This window comes from Musa acuminata, chromosome BXJ3-4 (assembly GCF_036884655.1).
Source record: "Musa acuminata AAA Group cultivar baxijiao chromosome BXJ3-4, Cavendish_Baxijiao_AAA, whole genome shotgun sequence".
NCBI lineage: Eukaryota > Viridiplantae > Streptophyta > Magnoliopsida > Zingiberales > Musaceae > Musa > Musa acuminata.
The window spans coordinates 39,258,285-39,279,224 of NC_088352.1; the positions used below are offsets into that span (position 1 = coordinate 39,258,285).

The 20,940-nt window shown below is 38.4% G+C and overlaps 2 protein-coding genes across 7 annotated transcripts; one reads left to right on the forward strand and one right to left on the reverse strand.

The window, feature by feature from the left end:
• The first annotated feature begins 758 nt into the window (after positions 1 to 758).
• Positions 759 to 5,625, forward strand: LOC135582079 (uncharacterized). 6 transcript variants are annotated; one of them, XM_065146960.1, is made up of 7 exons: positions 759 to 1,037; positions 2,005 to 2,252; positions 2,322 to 2,392; positions 2,490 to 3,603; positions 3,670 to 4,304; positions 4,592 to 4,745; positions 4,826 to 5,625. In XM_065146960.1, exons 2-7 carry the CDS (start codon positions 2,138 to 2,140, stop codon positions 5,440 to 5,442), a joined length of 2,706 nt encoding a protein of 901 aa, XP_065003032.1. In that variant the 5' UTR covers positions 759 to 1,037; positions 2,005 to 2,137; the 3' UTR covers positions 5,443 to 5,625. The 6 variants fall into 6 exon arrangements, with proteins under 6 accessions (XP_065003032.1, XP_065003033.1, XP_065003028.1 ...); XM_065146961.1 differs by having other exon boundaries at positions 2,005 to 2,115; XM_065146956.1 differs by having other exon boundaries at positions 2,490 to 4,304.
• Positions 5,626 to 6,989: 1,364 nt separating this feature from the next.
• LOC135636522 (uncharacterized) lies at positions 6,990 to 19,688 on the reverse strand. The gene is made up of 13 exons (XM_065148229.1): positions 19,245 to 19,688; positions 18,991 to 19,144; positions 18,341 to 18,513; positions 17,131 to 17,274; positions 16,640 to 16,745; positions 16,303 to 16,451; positions 16,097 to 16,222; positions 15,250 to 15,393; positions 12,597 to 12,684; positions 9,605 to 9,978; positions 8,506 to 8,829; positions 7,711 to 7,926; positions 6,990 to 7,350 (listed from the first exon to the last, which is right to left on the reverse strand). The coding sequence occupies exons 1-13, from the start codon at positions 19,491 to 19,493 to the stop codon at positions 7,216 to 7,218; spliced, it is 2,382 nt and encodes a 793-aa protein (XP_065004301.1). The 5' UTR covers positions 19,494 to 19,688; the 3' UTR covers positions 6,990 to 7,215.
• Between the last annotated feature and the right edge of the window lie 1,252 nt (positions 19,689 to 20,940).

A 20,940-nucleotide genomic window follows, 5' to 3' on the forward strand; every position in this document is an offset into this window, starting at 1 on the left:
CATCAAGCGGTAAGTCACCGTCCGTGTCCATAACATGAGGTCGAGTCCTCGTACCGTCGGTGAATGCAAGATTACATGTAGTTCACATTTTGGTGGTGAAGCTTTTACATTTTTCCGGGAGCACATCATCGACCAACAGCATGCGGTAAGGCGACCAAGGAGTTTCCATACCTCTCTTAACGGTGTTAGTCTGTGCACCGTGGGTTAAACTAAGACTTATCATCATTGACGCTTCGGTAAGGATATAATATATCTGAAGGTGCAATTAAGGAAACGATAAGTCGATCACAAATATCGTAACTATCCAACATTCTTTATTACGAGAAAAAATTGTGTCTAATAATGATATCATAATGTCCCAACAAATTTATGATCGACTAAGTGGGTTATTTTTCGATATTATATGTTTAAAAAATTATTTTTATATATTTCTCATTCTATTTTCTATCAAAGGTTAATTGTTTTCCCATTGTTCATAAATAAAAATATTTTTTCTATCCTCCTTATAATTTAGAATATATGTAATTTATCACATGAATTATGAATCATTCATGGCTTTAATAGTTGACCAAATGTGAATCACATGTAGATATTATTTCTTAAAAACAAGAAACAAAATTAAAAAAAATAAAAATAAATGCATCATACAAGTGTCCAAATTTAAAGAATATATATATATATATATATATATATATATATATATATATATATATATATATATATATATATATATATATATATATATATATCCAGCGCATGATAGCAACCAAAACTAATTTGTATGCCTTTAGCGTCCCCCTTCTCTCGCTGCACACCGCGGTTGGGAGTGAAGCCTGTGAGACCGCGTACGAGCAAACACCTGCGGACGCAGAAGCTTAGCCGCGGCGAGGGGGGGCGATCACGCCGGCTCAAGCGGTGGACGGAGGCCTCCGGCGGTCGCGGAGTGGAGTGTGGTTGGTCCTGGGACTCTGAGACCATTCGCAGTGCCCCAGCTTTGTACCCGATCTTTACCCTCGTCGTTCGACCTGGATTCCTTTGTACTGCTCCGTCCTCGCTTTTGTTTTGCTTTCCCCTGCATTTCGGACCCCGATCTCGATTCTGGAGCTGGGTGGATCGCGGTCCGTGGGGGAATGCAGCTTTCCGCGGCGGATTTTGGCGTTGGATTTTGTTTCCTGGGCTAAAAAATTGAGCCTTTTGTGCGATCTTCTCGTGTCTTTTTGTGTTGCCACTGTTCCTCAATAGTTCGGTTGGTTGATTGATGTGCCTCGTAGAACGAGTTTTATGTATGATGATTCTTTTGCTCACTTTTTGGGAAAAGATGTGATTTTTCGTGGTTCTCCGCTTAATAACCTTGGTTTCTTTTGGTTCGGTGAAGATATTGGAGCTCTGTTAGCATTCGACTCGATTTGGACTCGGCTTCTTCTAGTCACTCTCCTGGTGATCTATTCGCTATTTTTTTCTTCTAATTGTCCAATTTGCTCACAAAAATGCCCTTCTTACTGTCAAATTCCAGCAGCCGTGTGGTGTTCTTTGGTTTTGCGTTCTTTCTCTGTGCTTAAAACCTTGCTATAAGTGCTCTCCTGCTTCCTTTTCGTATCTTTCAACCTTATATCCTGCCTTTTGGTTCACAGTTATGCCTTTTCTCCTACCATTCTTCTTCCTTATTTTGTCAGTTGTCTTTCTTTTCTGGCAAAGTTTTGTGCTTTAGGGCTTTTATTGGAGGCCATTTTCGGAGAACATTATTGGAGGGATCTGGACACAAAGTTGTGGTGCTTATTCTTTCAAGCAAAATTTGATTTTTGTTGTTGTTGTTATCGATGATGATATCTTTGGTTGTAAATGCAGAATCAATGCTTTCTTCTCCTGCATTGCTTAAAATGCCTGCTGCTTTTATCTGGTCTTTCCATTTATTTGGTTCCTGATTCTTGTTTCCTTCTCTTAGCCTGGATAGTGGTCCTGGATCTTGGCTAATTTTATATGTGTTCATCCTTGTCTCTATCTCAGGCACCTCAATGAGCGGTTTTCTACTATGAATGGGAAGAGTGATTAACACATTTGACTTGAGTGCCGGCATGGATCGATCCAAACTACTTGCCGAGAGACCACAAAGAGATGGTATTTCTTTTACCTGATCAAAATGAGCTATGAGTTCTTGCATCTTCATCGAGGAAGACAGTTCATATCGCATAATGCTTTGTCGTCATCCGTTTACAATGTTTTTGTGTCTTGCACCATTGGCAATGTTGATCCAGGTCTAGTATAGTTGTTCAATATTTCAGCTGCTATTGATATGGAGTAAGTTCATTTCTTGTGTTCTGCAGTGATCAGAAATTGTTCTCATGTGGTAACCAAGCCAATATATCCTGTTGAAATGGAGATAGAAGGAAAACAAGTAAGAAAATCACTCTTGATTATTAACTGTGAAGCCATCCATTTATATCGACTCAAAACAATTCTTTTACTCTAGTCTAATTTGCATCTATCCACAGATAATAAGTGAACAAAGGATCAGTTCCCCAAACAAGAAATCAGGTGGAACAACAATCAAGATGCTTATGGCACAGGAGATCTATGATGATACAGAGTCTAGACACAACCCACCAAGTGTTGTCGCCAGACTGATGGGCCTCGATTCCACACCATTCCAGCAATCAGACACGGTCGATGGAAAAATAAGAAACAATGACTATTTATGCAATGGTTTGACAGGAGAATTTCAACATCATCAGCAGCAGGAATGTGAGATTAGGTCTTTCTCCCATGAAAAGGACTGTAGAGATGTATATGAAGTGTGGCAACAACCATCCAAGAATATTTTGGTTAAAGAGCAATCTCCACAGAAGGTAAAATATGATGAGAATTCGTATCAAAGGAGAATGACCCTTGTTCAGAAGAAGTTTATGCAAGCAAAACAGTTGGCCACTGATGGAAAGCTTCTTGACTCTAAGGAGTTCCAGGATGCAGTTGAGGTTCTGAATTCTAACAGAGACTTATTTCTCAAATTTCTGGAAAAACCAAACTCACTATTTAAAAAGCATCTCTTCGAGCACCAGAGCTTCCCTTTACCTTCTCCGACTACTAGTGTAACTGTACTGAAACCTTCCAACACCACGGAGAGGAAAGGTAACAAAAGCATGGCAAGACAACTGCTAAGAGATTCCGATGGAAGTGTTAGAAAAGTGAATAAGCATTTTTGGAGCTCTAGTTTTTCTGGGCCAAAAGGTCAGAACTTTTCCCAACAAACAAGGATAGTTGTTTTGAAGCCTAGCCCTGGAAAGCCCTATAACACAAAGACCAAGCTTTCAAACAATTCACCAACAATGTCGGGTGGGCAAAATTCTACTGGAGCTCTAGCAACTGATGAATTGGTAAGTTCAAGAGAAATATCCAAGGGGATAACTTGTCGGATGGGAGAAAGCCTGAATAGCAACATAAGGGATGAACCCTTGTTCTCCTCAACACCATTGAATGGATATATCGGGGATGAGAACTCATTCAACAGGTCAGACGGTGAGGACATAGAAGATGAGGTTGGCAGTCTAAGAGACTCCAAGATTGCAAGTCCAGCCACAGTGTATTCTTGTGATTACATCAATAAAATTGGTAGTCCTTTCTCAGCCTTATCCTTCTCTCGAGCATCTCACTCATCTGAATCATCTGTTTTTACAGAAGCTAAGAAACGGCTTTCAGAGAGGTGGGCTTTGGTGGCATCAAGTGTGAATAGTCAAGAACAGACACAATTAAGAAGAACCTCAAGCACCTTAAGCGAGGTGCTTGCCATTCCTGAGATAAACAGAGAAGGAAGCCAAGAGGACCTTGCTCATTCTAGCAGCAAGCTGTCCAGTGGAGAAGATGACCTGAAAGTAGTAACATTCTCATCCACATTTGAGACAACATATGAAGATGCTAGGGAGACTTCCCATAGGAACTTAACAAGATCAAAGTCTGTCCCAACTTCACCTTCAGCTTGTGAAATTGCAGAGTTCAATGGGAAAATCTCTAGTTCCTTGATCGGCAAACTCATTGTTCAGCCAGAGGTTCCCAAGTCAAATAAAAAGAAGTTTTCTTTCAAGAATAAGGTCTCAAAACTTCTCTTCTCTAAAAGCAAGAAATCAAACGGACAGAAGCCCCTTAAATCTCCCTCAGTTGGTGATGACCAAGGACAATGCAGTTGTTCCAATGGTAGTGATGCAAGTAATGATTATTTATTACCATCTGTTAATGATACTCTTTCAGCACGGATTAAGCTAGTTACCACTGATAGAATGAGCCATGGATCAACTGAAGAGACACCATTTCGTAAGGTGATACATTCCGCTCCTGCATTTCTTTCCTATTCTTTTGTTTATTCTTCTCAAGTTTGCTTAGTAAACCTATACATGTTCCTGTTAACTTACAGAAGAATAATAATTAAATTATGGTGCATATGTTATGCATTCTGTTATCTCTCTTTCTGACTCTAGATTTAATTATAATGGTTACAAGATGGGAATGCATCAACACATTTATATTATGCTTCTCCTTGGACATGTAGCTGCATTGTCAGATCCTTCTCTGCTACTCTTAAAATCATGGTGTAAAAAATCTGCAGGGTGTTCTTTCTCTTGGGATGCCTGGAACATTTGGGAACTTTGTTCAGAGCCAGGACCAGTCCTGCCAAATTTCATTTTCAGAAACACCATTAGTGGATCATGTTAATAATGGTTTGTCGCAGTCCTCTGGAAGTATCATTGCTGAATGTCCGCGTAAGTATCATGTACCGAATTCTACTGATACATTTGAGTTCCCTAACAAAACTATCATGTTTTTTTGCCTTGCCCTTCAGAAGCACTGTCACGGTCTCCGCCGATCGGGTCGGTTGCTCGTTCGTTGTCATGGAGTAGCTCCTACTTGGACATAACATCTGCAACAACCTTAAAGCCATCTGTGAAATTCTCCAAGGCGGACGAAGAACATGAGCAATTTGTTTTCGTTAACAAGCTGATATCATCTGTTGGCATGGACGACAACAAGAGCACGATTTTTGGCGGATGGCATTCGCTCGACAGTCCTCTTAATCCATCTCTACTGTACGAGTCTTTGCAGATAGAAGACGAGGAAGATAAGTGCAGGGAGAGGCAATCGCACTGGAGGCTTCTTTTCGACTTTGTAAATGCAGCATTGTTAGACATCAGCCAATCTATATTATTAACTGCGTGTCCATGGAAAACAGCCGGCACTTCAGTGGCTGAGGTCTGGTCACTTGTGAGGAACAAGTTGTCAGGTGACACCAAATCCGGCAATGGTGGCATCGAGGTGGATAGGTTGGTGAAGGAAGAGGTCGGGGGAAGGCAGTGGACGGAATCCAGGTGGTTGGAAGGGTATGAATTGAGTAAGGAGATTAGTGAGAAGGTGTTGGAGGAGTTGGTGGAGGAGGCAGTGTCTGGATTATCTTGTCACTAACCAAGTCAAGGCATTTTTTTGTTGTCCTTGTCTTATTTCCAGGTAGGGTTGTCATTGTCGGTACTATTGTCATTGTTGGTACTATGATGCCTCCTTACGGTGTAATATTGTCACCAAGTTGTAATGTGTGTCTATTGTTTGACGGTATGTTAATATATTGTGGAAGGGAAGATATGTACTCTCTCTCTCTCTCTCTCTCTCTCTCTCTCTCTCTTAAATTGTTCAACGTGATGATTCGATGAATCAGACAACAAACTGAACATTTCAACAAAGTTGAGTTGAAAGTAGTTAGTTAGTTGGATTACGATTTCGATTTCCATTGGAACCAGAGTCAAGATTAGTTAGTTGGTTGCTTGCTCGTAATTAAAAATACTAGCTAAATTCAAATAGTATTTATTCAGGGGAATACTGGCATTTACAGATGAGGATAAAGAAAGATCGGGATTCCCACGGGATGGCAGTCATTTATAGTTTTGATTATGTTTGGTGCGTTGGCATGTGAGGAATATAATGCAGCGTAATGGTGCTCCAGCGCGCAGGGTAGCTTGGCATTCTGCAAGCTTTTAAACAGGGTCTGGGCCAACTTGGCTGACTGCCATTTCTAAGAAGCAATCAAGGCCAATGACTTTGACACCGAAGAGGTTGGTGACATCTGCCACGGAATGCCCCCGACTTGCGAACAGACAAAGGGTAACAACTACAGATGGTCCCTCCGGAGCGCTTGCTAAGGTGCCGTTCCATCGAGCACAGAGACAGGCACAGCCAAGCATGTAATGCTGCTCCAGACGTTAGCTTCGAGACCAAACCTTGAATTGCCGGATGATGGAAGCATCATCACCAGACGGACACACGTACACTGTGACGCCCCCAATTAAGCATACCATGATGAATGAAATATAGTTAAAGAGTCGGCAAGATATTGAAGAGCATGTTACCTACAGGCTACTTGCTATGATGCCCCCAGATCCACAATATATGGGTTTCAAAGGACTACAATCATACCTGCTCACAGATGGGGAATCATAAGTCCTTGCTCAGGATGAATCACCATTTCTGGTTGACACTCTTTTGTCAAAATGAATCTTGCATGAACAAAGAAAGATATGAAACTTTGGGTTCGAGTGGAATAGGCTCACCAGGCATTAGTTTCTGGACATGAACAACCGCACAAAGCCCAGAATCATTGTTTGAATCTCCTGCAAAGCAAAGCTAATACAAGTCAAAAGCTAAGCCTCAAGCTGTGCAGCTTCAAAGATGATATACATGTTCAAATATGAAAGCTCCAATTTTTAACACACTATTCCATCAACACAGAACCTTTTCCGTGGTAGCCACATTGTCATGCGGAAAGCCAGTATAACACCATTCACGAAAATGGGGAGAAATGGAAAGCCATACATGACAACTTTGCATCAAATAAAAAGTGCCCAGACTCACTTTGCATCAAATAATGATGCCTAAACATGCATCCTTGTTTAATCGAGGTTTTTCATGCTTTAGCAGATGACTTGGAAGCCAGTTCAGAGATATTCTGTTTACAAACAGAGTGGAATAGTAGATCTTTTCATCATAAAAATAATAACCACACTATGTATTAGAAAATTTACATGTTAAAAGGAAAAGAAAAACAAAAAAGAAAGATGGATACACTCTGAACTGACTGACGATGTGTTGTAAGAGTCAACATGAGACAGTGAGTGGATCTTGACATTCCTTTTTATATACAGAGAAGCTTTAGAAAATTTCTATTGTGAGGTTCATATGCATTAATAACTACAAAAATGTTTCTCGGATTAGCCGAGCTAATACACGTGAAGTCAACCGGCTCAGCACTTCAGGTAGGACTCTTGCTGAGATGCTTGGTAACACAGGAAGAAGTTCTTGGATGACATTAGAAATCTCAACACCCTGCAAAAACAAAATGAAGATAGTATTTAGTGGAAGAAAATTATGGAACAAATTATGATAATCTCACTACTGAAGCAGCATACAATAAAATTGCATACAGACAATGTCTGAGAATTGTCAACAATATCACCACATGACAACATGATGAATGTAGTCGTGCAAAAGGTAATTTCCCAATTTGGCCAGGCATAGTAGGATATCAGGTATTTGTTCAACAGAAAATAGTAGTGAATGCAGCAAAACAATGTAAGAGTATGTTTTTTTGTATCACTCATGTAATCAAACATTGAGATATACTAATAAATTGCTTAAATTTAGGATAAAAGCAGGTGGTTTCAAATTTTTTATATATGTTGATACCTGATGTGATGATGTTTTAGAAGTTTCAGAAGTTAGAAACTTTGCAACTTTTTCAACATTGTTTAGTATGACTCTGTCCTCCTCTGTGATGGTGGGCAGCAAAACCGCAGGCCTCAGGGGAGCCATACTAAAAACTGGAGCTGCAGTCCCAATTCCCATAACTGCAGCAATTTGGACCAACTGCTCTCGCGAAACTGCATCAATCGCTTTAACGACCTGCATTGATCAATAACCCACACTTCAGCACAAAGCTTCAATCAGTTTGTTGAATTTCTTACTATCAAAGTATCAAGGGTCATAAATATTCACTTCAAGCATTCACAGGTTAAAAGTAATTGCTCAAACACAAAAACCAATAGTAGTGAACTACCAAAATGCAAAAAGAACCCAGTATATTGTATCAAAATATTAAGGATCTTAATATACTGTCATCAAATGTCAACATGTACCTCTAGAAATATCTGAATGACTTGGTTATCTAAATTGCGCATTTGTGTAATTATATATATATATATATATATATATATATATATATATATATATATATATATATATATATATATATATATATATATAAATATAAAGTGAAGCCTTTTTGACATAGGGGAGCAATTTAATATGCTCCACAAAACCTAACTTCCTTAGATGGCCCTAGGAATTACCAGTAAAGAATGTTGCTGTACCAAATCTTACATTGGTATAGTGACTAGAACTTTACAACAGGATATACCTGAGTCTAAAACATTCTTCTTGTAGCATGTCTTATCAATTAGTTTCAATGCGAGATAAGTTTACCTCATCTAGAATAAATTCTCTGAAGAAGTTTCCTTTTTCAGAAAGCAAAAACGTGAGGGCTGCCCTAGTCTTGACAGGCTGTGCTGGCTGAGGTACTAATGCTGGAAATACTGGGACCAGAAGACCTGGTTGACTCTGCAAAGAACCAAGATCAGCCATATTTCCATTCAGATTTTCACCACCTCCACTTTTTGCAGCAGTGATGAAATTCTCGAAAGCTTGCATGACATCAATGAATCTTTCTGCATCAAAGACTCCGCGTTTACCATATATCATATACCGCAATGCCTCCTTCAACCTGGGGGATTCATCTGTTAAAAGTCTCTGTTTTTCAAAAAGAAAAAACAAATTAGCTAAAGCTGCACCCATGAATTAGAAATTGAATGAGAAGAAGAAACACAAAAAATGTGGTAGCATGATATATGAACCACCAAGAACGTCTTGTTTGTATGTGTTAGTGTTATATATGACTATCACAACATGTTATCTCTTGAAAATGACACCATCAAAAGGTGGTTCTCCCATGCATAAAGTAGGTGATACAGTGGGAAGTACACAGTGAGGAGGGATGAAAAGGGGGAGAGGACAGAAAAGGAACTAGGACCACAGCAGTTAGAAAATACATGTCCATATGTACAGTGGAAAGAACAATCCTTAACAAAGCTAAATAAAAGGAAAAGGTTCATGTAACTGACCGCAAATAATTGGACAAACAGAAAAGCACAATCTTTACTGTCATTGTTTTGAGTAATAATGTTATACGAAGTAATATTGCCAAGTGTGACTAACGCTGAAGAAGTTAGAAGACAGATACATGTCAACATACAAGTCCCAGAAATACACTGGCATTATGTGACCCAGAACTTGATGTTAAAGCCAAACAAGTATTGACAAAAAATGTAAGTTTTTTAATCTGAATCTACACAGTCTGAAGCTATGCTAGGGAATCTGTTTATTCTATTGCAAACGATAAGTGGCCATAGCTATATCATAAAGGTGAAAGAATTATTCTTTTTTTAGTAAAATATAAAGGATCACAAGTAATAGTCAATATCATCATGTAAGAAGTGGTAAAAAATGGCTGCTTGATATCGTATACCTGAGCGAGATATGGGTATGCTTCGTCTACAATCGCAAAGTCAGGATTTCCAACTAGTGCTATTCCTTCTAATACCCCAATTGCTCTGATTATTAAAGCAAAATATGGTGGTATTCTGAATGGATAATCAAAGGTAATTTGAGCCAAATCAGATGCTAATTCCTGAAAGTTAATATTTTTTGCACCACCTCCTTCTAGTGCCTGATCAAAAACTTTGGCCAGCACTGGCAAGATTGGTTCCAAATTGACACCATCAGGAATGAAATCAAGCTTGACAAAGTCCTTGACAATTTCATTGTAGTCACGATGAATCAGGTGGGCAATTGCTTCAATTATACCATACTTCTGATCATCAGTCAATCTTGTCACGAGGCCTGACACACGAAAGCCACTTAATGCAACAATTTTATTCAAATTTTTTAAAAAAGAAAAAATAGAAGTCCAACAGAGGTTTTTGCAAAAGGAAAACTGCAAAAAGAATGTTAGAACAAAAAATACCAAGACAACTAAAGAACATAATCTAGACATTCTGCACATTACCGATCGAAGGAGAGGCATAAATACATTATAAATGCAAACTACACATATTAATGCAAATATTGGTTGATTATTTCATTAATTCTTTAAATCTAAGCCCCATAACTTTATATCTATAAAGTTAGTGATTATGTTTCTTGGTACCTTCGTATATTCATGCATCCTTCATCCCACAGGTCTTAGGATACATGAAACATAATACACATGGTCAGCATGTTCTATGTAACATATGCTCAATGGTCCAAACATGCGACTAAGTAAACTCTTACAGGATTAACTGGTTCTTCAGTTGTATCCTTCAGCACATGAGCCTCCCTCTTGGTCAGTCATAATCAAACTTGGAGGTGAAGGAACTTTGGGCCTTAGCATTCCAGGAAGCATATAAGATTAGTTTTATAACTGTTGCAGTGGTTGGCTGATTGAAAACTATCCTAATACTTAAGAGATTACTGCAGAACGTCTTTCAAAGTGTGCCCCCCATGCTAATCCATGCAAAAATATTGAGCTAACAGAAATTTAGCAATGACACACCTCAAATTCAGCATGAAAAGATCTTTTTGTGTTTTTTTTGAAGTAATGTGCTTCTTCTCTGATCTCTTGATTATGACAAGTCCTGCAATTGGAAAACCATACTTCTAGAACACATGCAAACTCATGGTATGCCAAATCACATGACTCAAGATAAGTCGAGATTGGCAATTTTCTGACTCAAGATATTGTGTTGCCTAATCCTTTCTAATCATAAGGACAATCCCAAATGATATTGACCTTTATCTTCCAATTCATGCCAATTATGTATGTTTCTACATGGTCTTAAAAATGGACTTGCATATCGCCAGATATAGTATGAAATGGGTTGTACGTACCAGCTAACAAGCTGATCGGTATGCGGACCAACCTGTTTTGATGGTATGCAATTAAGGGTAGACGTACCAATCGATACGCCTCGGCCCATAAGGTTGGAAGTCAACCATTACTAATCAATACAGGTAGGTAACGATCGGATTTCAATCGTCCTATTCTCCTTTCCCATCAAACTAGATTGCAACAATCAAATTGCCCATTGGGCCCTGTTAAGGCCCTTTTAAACTCTCCTCCCTCCCCCTCTTTCACTCACTCTCACTTGTTTAATTTTCCTAATCCGCAATCAGTGGAAATCAACCTCTTGAGATCCGAACTTGGGATCCGGTGAAATTTCTCTCCAATTGAAAGTATTTATCTTACTTCGACAAAAGCATGTTCAACAAAGTTATTCCTTTATGGATTCAAAAAGATAAATTCAATTTTTCATCCTTATAACTAGAATTTCTATTCATTTACGGCTTAGATACGTTTATTTGTATTTAAATATAATTCACATATCAAGAAATTAGGAGAAAAATAGTCTACTGATCTCATCAATACACCAATACCGTCTGATACGTATTGGTCCGACACATACACCAATACCGTTTGATACGTACTGGTCTAACAGGCAACAAAACACCCAATCGGCAAGAAAGGGAGTTCCCTGATCTTAATCCCATATCCTCCACTTATTGAAAATCACTCCCTCCAATTTTGCTTCTTCAGAAGCCCTCAACTTATCCTTGCTTCAATTGTCAAATTACAAGCAATACATGTTAACAACTACATTAAGATGTGTTGCTTCAACATTTATATTTATCGATCACATGAGCATATTGTCTAACGCTTCTACTACAATTATTACAACTACCCTCATAAGAAGCCATGCTACAATGTTGAAGTATCACTTATGCATATTACCTTACCACTTTCAGAACAAATCATGTTGCATATTGACTTTGTAGTGCTCTTTGGCTTAGATGATTTTTGTCATGGAAATTCTTTATTTTATTATTCTCTATTCTCATGATTCTTTATTTTACATCTCCTTGAAATTATCTTAGCTAATATATTAATCAGATGGTTCAATTCAGCAAATACAGTTGAAGTGTGGTATACCGAATACCTCAAATTATTAAATAGATAATCATTGTTTTAGTTCCTGACATTCTAAAAGGATAATATCTCAACTAGTTTTTCCAAGATTGGCCTCTCATAACTACAAACCCAACAAATCACTTTGACTTTTCTCTCTTTGTCCTCTTAATATATGAAGAGAGATGATCACTATGATAACAACTACAACCAGAATACTCAGAGTCACACAACACATTTTCCCATTATGTATTTTTAGTATATTTTTGCTTATAACATCTGCTTGTGAATATATTTCGCTGAATCAGTAATATACACTAACGACACTAAGTACGTAAGCAACACATAAGAGATTATTCATATATCCCTCAAACTCTGCTACTTTATGCATCATACAGACAAATTGTGGAACTCAATGAAAGTTGAAGATGTTTCTGACTGAGGTTCAAATGATAGCAGCTGAGTACAATGCCATTAATTATGTAGAATCATCCATTCAGAAAGGGAATATTACCAAAGTCAAGTATAGCCAACTTCCCATCTGGTGTACGAATCATATTTCCAGGATGAGGATCAGCATGAAAGAAGCCAGTATCAAGTAGCTGCAAAAATTGAAAACCATGAGATGAAAAATGCATAATTCAACAAAAAAGAATATAAGAATTCATATTTTACAGTGGAAGGAAACTGCAACGACACTCGAGTTTCAAGGCCTTTCTTGCTTCAACAATCATGCCGAATGTAGAAGATGTATCAAAGACACCAAGTTATTTCAAGTATCAAATCATGTTATTTTTAACATTGCATAAGAATTCAGCTGATATGATTTTTATATTCTACCTATAGCACAGAGTCATAGACCAAGTTTTTTTCTTGATAAAGAAAGCATTTTTAGTTACTCGGACATTCTTCAACTGCACATTACATATAACAAGATGAATGAAAAGATTAGAAACTTGATAGAAAAATTATACATCATTTTATAAAATTTCAGTGACTTGCATGAATTTTACCAATGTACAAAAACAACCAACAGCCAGTAATTTAAAAACAAGAAATAAAAATAACTGAGTATCTCCTCACATATTTTCTTGTCCATGCCGATTGGTATGTTGGTGTATCATGTGTCAATATGCTAGTATACACCAGATCTATGCCAGTCTGACCAATGATTAAATCAGCCAGAGTAACGAGATTTCGAACATTGGTTCATACAAGTCCATTCATCCACTTTCTTCTGATACATAAATACCACTGTATTTCCTGTATTCACCTGGCATTCTCTCAAATATATAAGTAGCCTTAACTCTTAAGTCTAGTTGGTCAAATTAACCCTTTATCTACTTTTATGTGTAAGAAATATTTCTAGTTTCTATCAGTTACCCAAATAGAGACACATAAATGGAACCATAGAGGTTGACATAAGATCAGGTAGGGAGATGGTCACGGGAAGGCTAGTACTAGTGTTTGTAGCCTTAGGTATCTAGGATTTTAGTTTAGAGAAGATCTAGATTTTAAACATAAACATTATATATAATGATAATTTTAAAATATTCATTGTTCAATAGCACAATAACAAGAGATAGATCATATATATGAAAAAATTAGGTGGAAAAATAGACCTGTTGACCCTATCTATTTCTCTTTTTATAATTCTTGGCCTAGTTGTCCCTTGTAACCCACATTATTTATGGTCTTCAATATGGGTGAAAAAAATTAAAATTTTAACTTTATCTCGAACCAGATCATCCCAAAACGATAGTGTTTGAACCAGGGTCTACCGTACCGAGCCGTACCGCCCGGTACGGGCGGTACGTACCGGTCCGACAGGTTGTCGGTACACGGACCGACTGTTACCGGTCCGAGTGCACTGTAGCAGTGCACTGTAGCTCGGTACACCTGGGTGTATCGCTCGGTACACCTGGGTGTACCGCTTGGTATACCGTACCGTACCGGTACCGAGCCCAGGTCGAAATACCAGTACGGTACGGTATTGCGAACCTTGGTTTGAACCACAGTTGGAATGACCAACAATCAACAAGAATCTATACTCTGAAAAGCGGGCACGATTATAGTGTCACATGGATTCACATTCAAACCCACAATTCATATGGGTCATGTAGACAGCTACCAGCACTTTTATTTTACTGTTCCAAGCAAGGCATGCAATTTCGTACCGTACTGGAATTTCGGGGTTTGCTCGGTACGGTACAAAACTGTATACCGAGCGGCAAGGTCTGTCATACCGAAGCGTACCGCCCGATACAGGCGGTACGTACCGGTCTGACAGGTTATCGGTACGCGGACCGCCCGGTACCGCTACAGTGCTACAGTATTATACTGTAGCGCTGCTATAGTATGAAAAAAGTATAAAATTGTTCGGTACACCAAGGTGTACCGCTCGGTACGTCCTGATGTACCACCCGGTACACCGGTACCGTACCGTACTGAGCCCGGGTCGAAACGCCGGTACGATACGGTACAACGAACCTTACCGAGCGGTATACTACTCGGTGTATATATATATATATATATATATATATATATATATATATAAGGCGACGTTGCCTTTTATAAAATATTTATATATAAATATTAATATATATATATATATATATATTTTTTTTTTTTTTCGTTCGGTCCGGTAACGGGTGGTCCGTGTACCGGTTAGCTGACGGACCAGTATGTATCGGACGGTATTATTCGAAATTGTCTACCTTGATTCCAAGATAAATTAAAATAACAATAATAAAAATGCTTACAGTTGTAAAGTTCCTTACAAAATATTTTGACCATATGTACGTTCTTTTATTACTCTTCTCCTACATGTCCCATATCTCTATTTTGTCTCTTTGTGGAATTAGACACTTGTTCATGTTTGCTTATCAGATTTTTCATATCTGCAAGGATGCAATACAAGCATAGTATTTTCATTGCCAACATACAGTGCATAATATATTCTGTATGCAAATGCATATATTGACAAGGAAACAAAAGTCAAAGGAAGAAAAATATATTAATGGTAGAAATATCAATAATGAGAAAGCACCATGAAATCAAACATGATGTTCATACACAATACCTTGCCTATACTACATGGAAAAAAATTGATAATCATTAGCATCAGATTTGCTAATTGCATGAATTAAATCATTCAACAAAGTAACCTGCTTTAGGTAGCATATCACTCCAACGTTGACCAGTTCCCCTACATCACTTTCAGTACTTTGTGATAGTTTCTCTCCATCTATCCACTGGGTGGTAAGAACTTTTCTTGACGTATATTTATGATAAGTCTTCGGTATGACAACCTGAAAAATTATATGTTTCTAGATCAGGTAATCACACATCACATGTTAATCATGTAAATAATGGCAACTGTTCAAACAAGAACATCGTCTTACATATCAGTTTAGCAAGGAATGGGAAACCACTACATTTTCACCACATCTTTAAGAAGAAAATTGAGATATAAGTATTTTGGTATGTCAGACAATTACCATAGTTTCTTTGGATCAACTATCAAAACAATTTCTTTGAGAAAGGTTTCACTTGTGAGAAACAAGAAATATCTAGATCATCCTTATTTCGCATGAGAATGTTTTCACTAACAAAAGAATATGAAATAAAATGCTAGAAAAAGTGATTCTTGCGGCAGCAGTGGCATAGGTCATAGAATTTCTGGATCATAATGTTTCTGTGGATGAATCTGGCATGCAAATCCTACTACTGAAAAACACAATCCAATGGCTGGAGAAATGAAATTTACCATTGAAATGTAGGTAGATTAGTGATTATTCTGTTACTGGTTATATATTAATGATTTAGAACCACTAGTTGGAAATAAAATGTCAAGATTCCTATATTTGGAGCCAAATTAACAATTTTCCTTTTATCCTGAGGAACCAATGTATACAAAACTACAGTTTTTTGTTCATCAAAAACTTGCTTTGTATAACAAGGAAAAAGATCCTTTACTGAATAGAGCAATAATTAGTACTTATAGAAATGTACCTGAGGAAGGTCTTCTCTCATCATTTCAGCAAAGCGAGTTCCATTTTCTCCTTCATTTATATAATCAAGTTCTTCAAAAAAGCGGGCAGCCCATTCATCCACCAAACCAACAATATCAATCGAGATCTGATAGGTCATAACAAGATACAAATTACGCAATAGTTTCAGGCTTTCAGAAGCAGCAAACCAAGTAGCTGACCAATTACCTGAGGAAATCTTCGCAAAAACAGTCCCAGTTTCCGAATAATGAAGAGATCTATGGTGACAGTCTCCAGAACAAAAGGCCGCTGTACTTTGACGGCCACCAACTCGCCAGTTTCTTTTAGGCGACCCTTGTAAACTTGTCCCAGAGATGCTGCATATATAAAGTTTCCTCTCAATAGCTTATGACCTTATGAATATCAAAAATAATGCTGAAAACAAAGGGGGCGACAAAAAGTCATATAGTAGTATTGCTCAAAGTTACATTTTCAACAAAACACATGAAGTAGTACAGCAAAAACATATTCTAAGCTCATTGCCGTAATGTGTAGATGAGATTACCAGCAGCAATTGGGGATGGTGTCAGTTCAGAGTAGATGTTACACCAAGGCTGCCCAAGTTCTTCTTCAATAAGGGCCATCGCAACATCATCTGGAAATGAAGGAACCTTCAAGTACCAAACAAGAAACTTCAAATTTAGCAAAGGTAAAAGCATATAATAGATAAGTCATCTTTATTGACCAGAAAGATTAAGGAATGCCCACAAAATAATGGTAATGACTTCCAGAAAAACAATAGGAAAGCAATGGAGAAAACAGCATGTCATATATTAGGATACTGAAAGAAAACCTGGTATAATGTAATTCATTGAACTAAAAATACTATAGTTAATTTTTCATAAGAAAATCACAAAATTGTGACTCTCCTACTTGTCTCATGGTGTAGAATCTCAACTTTTTTCAACTAAAGAAGAATCAGATATCTCACCCAGAAAAACATATGTTATTTAGTTCACATTAACCATGAAAAACACTTCGAACATACCATATTACCTTATCACATAGCTTCTGCAGTTCAGTCATTGCAGCAGGTGATAATATGTCTGGTCGAATACTCAAAGCTTGGCCAAGTTTTATGTAAGCTGGACCCAGTGACGTTACTATTTCCCTTAATTCAATAGCCCGTGCGACCTCATTCTAGAGAAGAACACACGAAACCAAATGTGAGGAATTGCAGATATAAAATCAACATACATCATATATATAGGGAAATGCGCCTCAATTAAACCAAGAGAGTACTAAAAGTAGCTTAGAAACCATGAAGTACACACACACACACACACACACACACACACACACATATATATATATAGAGAGAGAGAGAGAGAGAGTCAAATTAGAACATTCGGGAATAAGATGCATGATCAGCGAGGGTTAATTGCATTGAGCTTATCATGCTAAGGAATGAAGCAGAAAATTGGTTTTGAAGAAGTACCAAGGACAAATCGATGCTTAATTGTGTTAGGTATGTGCTTGATGTTTTGATTGAATGTTTGATGTTCAACACACTCTTCTTAACATCTTCAAGACAAAGCCTCAACAGCCATAGCTGTATTGCAAGAGTAACACTTCACAATAAATAGGCTGTGATAGACACACAAACAAGGAGTTTCAAGTTATCACCTGTAAGTTAATAGGATATGAATTCATAGCAAACACTCCGTCCATGAGTAGCCCTTTCATATTTGTGCCCCATCACAAATCACCTTTATGTAAATATAATCTGAATTTATATCAAACACCATCCATGGATGACCCTTTCATACTTGTACCTCTCATCATTCATAATAATAGGTCAGCCCAGATAACATTTGTTAATTGACTCATCAACTTGATGAGGGCTGAGCTACCCACAAAATACTTAAGCTCAAGTGAGCAACTTTAGACCCATCTAACCCTCTATAGGTTCATAACCCTCATCCCACTTCTGATATAGGATTAAATGGGGGGATCACAAGCTATATGTAATTATGTATTGTTTAAGAACACAGTGGACAATGTCCAGTGGATTTGACATAAACAAAAATCTAAAGAGCAGCAAAAGCTATATAGTACAAAATTTAAGAAAAGAACTACATTAGAAATGTCAAATATGACAGAAGAACAACAAGCAGAGCTAGAAGATAATGCCTCCTGTTTGGTAAATAATGACAAGATGCAGCGAGAACAGTGGAGAGATGATTATATGTGACCATATTTTTACCTCTGCGATCTTCTTGTTAATCAAGTCCCAAGCTAAATGAGACAGAAAGCCACCTGCTACAGACAGCAGCTGTATAATCCGTGTGGAAACAGCTCTAGGGCGCTTTCCCCAGTAGGATGCAATTATGTCAGGATCATACACAAGTGGCAATGCTTCATTGCTGTTCACAGCTGGTACCTAAACAAGTATCAGAAACCATCAAGAAGTAAAACTGCATTTTCAAACAAAAGATCTTGATCTTCCTACCAAGTGACTTCAACTCCACTACCTAGTCAAAAGATTGTATCCACACGATTTGACCTGAACAAAGACAATGGACAACTCAAAAGTCATGTCCGCGATGTGAATTTTACCTTTTCGTGTAAACAACTCTGGAGGATACTTAAAATATTGTTAAAATGCAGCAACTAATCCGATCTGAAGACTCACGATTTATAATGAAAATTCAGTCATATAAAGAATTCTTGATGCACCAAATGTCCGATCACTGATATCACCTAAAATATCAGATTGGTCATGCTTCAAGGTTTTGATGGATCTTGCATTAGTTCGCTTGGGCATCAATCAGGTGTTACCAATCTATTAAAGTATTCAAAAGATCGCGCGAATTATGGAAAAGCTCCACGCGTCAATTGCAAAAAAAAAAAAAGGTACCTCGACAAGACGAAGCCGGATGTTCTCATCTGCAAACTGAGCGTCAGTGAGGTTTTGACCTCGAAGTCCTCTCATCAGCGTGGCCAGCTGCTCGTCCTCCTCCATCTGCTTTCTCACCTTCTTTATCTCCTCCGACACGTTGCCAAACCTCTTCCAATTTTCCAAGAAACCAGCACAGCCAACCCTCAATCAACAAATTCGAAAAGAAAACCAAACACCCCGAATCCAAAATCCCTAACCGACATCTTACGTTGGAGGCGGCACCATTGACGGAACCAAACGAGGCGGACCGAGGAGAAGAGGCAGAATTAGAAGAAGAAGCAACGGCACCACCGGTCGTAGGCTCCGTCGCCACAGCGAAGACTCCCGATCGTGGAGACCTAGATCTCAGACGAATTGATCGGCGTCGGAGCGTCCTCCACTGCGGGGCGGCTGTCGCCAAGGGCGAGCGGCGGAAGGGCTCGAAGCCGCACTGGAGGAACTGAGGCGCCGCTTCCATGGAGGAAGGATCGAGAGATCCCGCTCTCTCTTCTCTCTCGGTCTCCTGAGAGCGGAGAGGAGACGAGATCTACCCACCTACGTCGGTGTTGCGTTCGCCGGAGACTCGGGAAGACCGACAGTTGCTTTGCTGAAGTCTCTCAAAGCAGGAGCCGGCGTCTTTTTGTTTCACTTTAGGGAAGCTTAGCAGTGCAGTCCGCTAACCTACTCCCCCAACCAGCATTATAAACACAAGTATCAGATGAATTCACTCACCACTAGAAAACATCCATGCGGTGGGAGCACTTTTGTTATATTTCACCTCGAGAGCACTCCCCTCTTCCAATTCGGTGTGAACCACATGGCAACCGTAGATCAGACACGAATGCGAATCTTAAAGCGTTCCTGTGATACGATACCGATCGGCCGGTCGAAGCCACCGCTTTTTTGTGCGGGTTACATTATTTTAGTATTATTTGGGTGTGTGTGGACGACGTCGCCGACCAACCTGTAGTGGAGAGGACGCAGAGATGAAACGTGGCGTCTGCCTCAGCCATCCGGACGAGTGTGGGAACCAAAGTTGGCCACGTGAACACTGTAGCCACGGAGCGGTGGTCATGACGCACCGGTGGTGAGAAATACCTGTATTGTTTTTTTGTGGCAGCGTATAAATTCCCATTATGATTTCTCCGCCCACCGATATGACACGTTATTTATCCCACATAATCTCTCATCAAAGCAAACCGTGGCCAAGAGCTCAAATGACGCTTCTGGCTCGTTTGGGTAGATTGAGTCAGGGATCTCGACGCTTCGTGTTGATTTGTCACTTTGAATCTAATCTAAATTTGATTTCGATTCGAGTTATCCAAACCTAAATACGGAGATACTATAGATATTAATTGGATTAGGAAACAATGTCTCTCGAGCCCTCGTGTTAGTTTACGTTAGTTGAATCCAATTCTAATTCGACTCTAACTCGAGTTATCTCCTAAATATGTAGGAGACTACTAACTGGATTAGAAAATAATATCTCTATATATATCTAAATGATGTGTTTGGGCCTCTTTGGGCATTTTGACTTTGGGGTCTCTGGAGTCCTCATATTGGTTTACTTTACTTGAATCTAATCTTAATATGATTTCAATTTAAGTTATCCTAAACCTAAATATCATCGGAAGACACCACAGCTACTAACTGAATTATGAAATAGTATATATATATATATATATATATATATATATATCCAAATGATACGTTTGGACCCCATTTGACAGGTTGACTCAAGGGTCTCTCGAGCCCTAATGTTAGTTTGCGTCACTTAACCCAATCCTAAAATGACTTCAATTCAAATTATCTCAAGCCTATATACATATTCGTCTAAATTCAAAAACTTTAGTAATTTCAAAAAGTTTACGTTTCAATTAAAACTGATTCCGACAAAAATCATTTTGTAAAGTTCTTAATTTGAA